The sequence below is a fragment of the Etheostoma spectabile genome, unplaced genomic scaffold (assembly GCF_008692095.1).
Source record: "Etheostoma spectabile isolate EspeVRDwgs_2016 unplaced genomic scaffold, UIUC_Espe_1.0 scaffold273, whole genome shotgun sequence".
Lineage (NCBI taxonomy): Eukaryota > Metazoa > Chordata > Actinopteri > Perciformes > Percidae > Etheostoma > Etheostoma spectabile.
The window spans coordinates 1,101,693-1,106,225 of NW_022605577.1; the positions used below are offsets into that span (position 1 = coordinate 1,101,693).

The 4,533-nt window shown below is 41.8% G+C and overlaps 1 protein-coding gene across 1 annotated transcript in view; it reads right to left on the reverse strand.

The window, feature by feature from the left end:
- The window catches only part of aff2 (AF4/FMR2 family, member 2), a 197,518-nt gene that overhangs the window by 3,507 nt on the left and 189,478 nt on the right, over positions 1–4,533 (reverse strand). The window contains 1 exon segment of the mRNA XM_032510839.1: positions 2,264–2,316. Coding sequence (XP_032366730.1) covers positions 2,264–2,316 — 53 coding nt within the window.

The following is a 4,533-nucleotide window of genomic DNA, read 5'->3' on the forward strand; positions in this document are numbered from 1 at the left end:
TTTGTAAAATGTGTTATAGAAATAAAGTGGATTGGATTGGATTGGATTGGATGCTCTGGCTGGGCCGGTCCTGGCCAGTTTGGTGGGTTTTTAAAGCTTTTGTTTTTACAGCTGCCTGCTGCTACAGATTTGATGGGAGAAGTGAGACTGAACCAAGACAGGAAATGTGCCCACCAAACCTCAACATTCAGTTTAAAGGCTCTAAAACGCTCCGTAAAGCTGAGAGAAACTGCAGAGTTGGAGATAATTATCTGCAGGGGGTGTTTATGTGACTTTTAACATAAATTCATTGATTAGTGCAACTTTAACTTTGTGGCATGCTAGCACTAAAACAACCACACAGTGGGTTTAATGCACAGCAGTAACAGGGGTAGGGTCTTGCTCGGGTGAATAACCAGTTTTATGCCAGTTAAGCGAGGAAGAATGGGAAGAATGAGTAGAGTAACTCTACCTCCGGAAATCTATGCCAACTGGTCAGAATTAGGCTTTTTCTTCCGGTTTACCTTTGTCCAAATCACAACAACTTGGAAAGCGGGGAGAACATGGATTACTATTGGGGCCTCTATTTTTTTTCAAGTTTTTTTGGGGGGCTTTTATGGCCTTTAACTAACAAGATAGCTTGAAGACAGGAACAGGGAGAGAAAGGGGGAACAACAGGCAGCAAAGGGCCGCGGGTCAGATTCGAACCCGGGCCATCTTCTGGGGTCTTCTTGATAGTACCTGCCCTGGAAAAGACCTCAGTAGGTTTCAAGGTTTAAAGCTTGTGTTGTTGCGGTTGTTTTTGGCGCCACTGCTTTCAATTCAATTAAATTTTTTTTCATAGAATGAATTCATAACAACTTTCAACTTCTATATCTGGGTCAAAAACCAGTGCAGAGGAGTGGGGATGGGCAGTTATAACCTTTGGAGCGTGCTCAGACGGGTAACCCGAGCTCTTCCCGGTTGAGATGTATACATGCAACGGACATCCTGGTAACTAAAGGAGTTATCTAGGTCTGTTAAGCGGGTGTGAGATCGTGCTTTAAGCTGGGGTAAGGTGTTTGAGATAACTGACATAACCTGAATATTATCAGGTTTTACAACTGCATGTACACACACTGACACATACAGTACATAAGACGGAGGCTACCACCTGTTTCTATCAGTTTATAGTAAAACCAGTGTATCACAGCTAAATTAGCTGTGCTACACTATTATTAATTATGGTGAAAATGAGTCAAACTAAATAAGTCTTTTGTTGACTTTGCAGGGAACTCTGTCAAAAATGACAAAGTTATGATACTTTCAGGCCTTACAGCTATAAAAGGTGTAAACTATATAATAAGTATAAGACTCCGAGACACCACAATACTGCACTAAGTGCAACCTGTAAAATTGGTTTATTTACATTTTAACATACTATTTAAGCAGTTGCACATTTTATATTCCCATCCTGAATACATATTCAAATATTTGTTCTTATATTTTATTTGTATTATTATTATTATTTCATGTACATTTCATGTATATTGTATGTATGTATATTGTATCCTAGTATTTCCTTTATTTATATTCTGTGCTGTGTGACTGATTTTGCTGCTGTAACACTGTAATTTCCCACTTCATAGGGATCAATGTTTATCTATCTATCTATCTATCTATCTATCTATCTATCTATCTATCTATCTATCTATCTATCTATCTATCTATCTATCTATCTAAACTGTGAGAGGCTGTGTTGCATTTGTGATAGTCACTGTGTAGTAACATCAGTCATGTTAGTACAAACTGCTGCACAGCTGGGTCTGTGTGTGGCTCTGGCAGTGATGTAATGTCTGTGATGTGGCCTTGACCCTCGCTGACCCAACGACTTGTTCCTGACTCACACAGACACACACACAGACACACGCACACCTCCAGTCCTGCTGTTGTGCAGCGTCAGAGCTGTCCAAACTCATTAGCTTCCCATCCACAGCTCCTCCACTCCTCTTCCCCCTCCATCCATCATCACTCCCTCCATCACTCCTTCTCCGCCAGAACTCGGCAGCCCCTCCGGCCTTCTCCCCGTTACATCTACAACAAATCAATCCCTTTATTTGCTTCCTGAGGGGTTTGTTTGAGCAAGTGGCTGTCAGGGGCACCATGGTATTTTACAGCAGAGCCCCGGTGAATTATAAATTCTCTGTGTGAATGAAGGGGGGTAATACTGTGTGTGTGTGTGTGTGTGTGTGTGTGTGTGTGTGTGTGTGTGTGTGCGTGTGTGTGTGTGTGTGTTTGTACTCACTTCCCATTGGTCCTCCAGGGAGAAGGTGCTTGGTGGGAACTCTTGGCTGAATTCTGGTTTACAGAAAGACACATTTATTAAAACATGTTATTTTTTATAGGTTACAGTATCTGTTTTAGTATATAAGGGAAAATACCAGATAAGAAAGAAGGAGAACTTATGCACCACAAGTCATTTTACAGAGTTTGTCAGTCAAGTACCAAATAGGAAGTCACAGTCAAAAGATGGTTAACCTAACGCCTAGAAACGGGGAAACAGCTAGCCTGGTTCTGTCTGAAGGTTACAAAATCTCAGTCTCACAGGAATCCATGAAATGATCCCCCTGCATTGCGTGGTGGTGGCACGGAAGTCTGTGTGGCCACCACAGAAAACTATTCCACTGTAAAGTCAATGAGAAGATGACGGCTATTAGCATTAGGAGCGGCTATGGTAGTGAGTATGAAAGCCCAAAAATCTGCTTAAGGAGGTGGGGTTGGGGGGGTGGATGGGTCAAACCCAGGGCTTTCACCCGTGAGACCGGGGATTGAGTCCCGCGTCTAATTTTTAATACATTTGCTTTCTTCTCCTCACTATCTGCTAGCTGCCTGTCCCCAGAACACACTGTAAAACATCTCCTCACTATCTGCTAGCTGCCTGTCCCCTGAACACACTGTAAAAAACATCTCCTCACTATCGCTACTGCCGTCCCGAACACACTGTAAAAAAATCTCCTACTATCTGCTAGCTGCCTGTCCCCTGAACACACTTTAAAAAACATCTCCTCACTATCTGCTAGCTGCCTGTCCCCTGAACACACGTAAAAACATCTCCTCTCATACTGCTAGCTGCCTGTCCGAAACCACTGTAAAAAACTCTCCTCACTACTGCTAGCGCCGGCCCCAGAACCCCAAACCTGTAAAAAACATCTCCTCACTATCTGCTAGCTGCCTGTCCCCAGAACACACTGTGAAAAAAGCGGTCTCTGTAGACAGCCCAGAGTCTACAGACGGCAACAAACTGTGCCCGCCTGCACCACAAAGCATACACACAAAGTGTTCAGGCCAATAACTGACAAGAAGGATTTGGGGATGGGGGTGGGGGGTTAGTGCGCCGAAGCACAGAAGGGAGGGGGAGGGGACAAGAAGTAACCTCACCTAACATCTTTAAGTGATAAAACGAGGCATTACAGTTGTTTCCAATTGCTAAACACAATCTTGTCAACTAGACTGGTTTCATCAAACCCCACACCCAAACTGCAAAATAACTCAAAATGAACGAAGCCCCAAAACTACATATAGCATTATCAAAATCTAACTTTTGCACCAAACGGCACACACTTTTTTCTTATTCATATTACCAGATTTTTGTCTAACCAACTACACACTGTTGGCCATAATGAAAAGCATTCACATCTTTAGTATGCTTCACCATAATACTAAAATAGTTCAAATTATAGAAAATTCTTCCGATTGTTCACGCGCACAGAAAATATTTGCAGGTACACACATACTGTTGAAACTTTTTTTTAATTTATTTTTAATTTTTAACCAAACAAGTTGCTCTGATTTCATTTGAAAGTTGTTTTTTTTTTCTTTGGCCATGAACTCTTCTACCCTCTCTACCCCTGCCTCTCACTCTTCCTCCCCCTCTCATTCTCACCCTCCGTCTTCCTGTGCTCACCTGTGGTCTTTTCATAGTGCTCACTTCCCGAATAAGCTATTAGGGTGTTTGGCTAGGTGGCACATACAGTATATTGGAAAACTAGCTCATAGGGTCATTTTGAACGACAGTGTTTCGAAATGGCAAACATGTGACTTTGTCAGATCATTGTGTGTTATGCAAAGAATTGTGTTCAGTGCATTTAAAAAGTGCCATTTTGAATTGCAAAAAGAAGAAGAAATTGTGTGTAAAGCAGAAAATGTGATGTTAGAGATGTTAGACTTTTGGAGACTTGAGACCATTTGAAAAAAATAATTGAATTAGTTGTATAACAAACCATTGTAGACGAGAGTTTTAGCTAAATGGTAATATAAAATGAGCTAATCCTCACTGAGACACCCATACACGTTCCCATACAGTATGTGTAATTTCTGAACTTTAATTGGATGTAATGCCAGAGACAAACACTTCAAATCCACAATAATGTGCGATGTGGATACAATAATTACAGAACTTGTTTTTGTGCCGTTTCTCTTTTACTGTAAAACTAACTGCTCCGACTGCTTTCGGTTGTCTGTCAATGTGTACTCACGGGTTCACAGCCTGCGCACGCACGCACACACACACACACA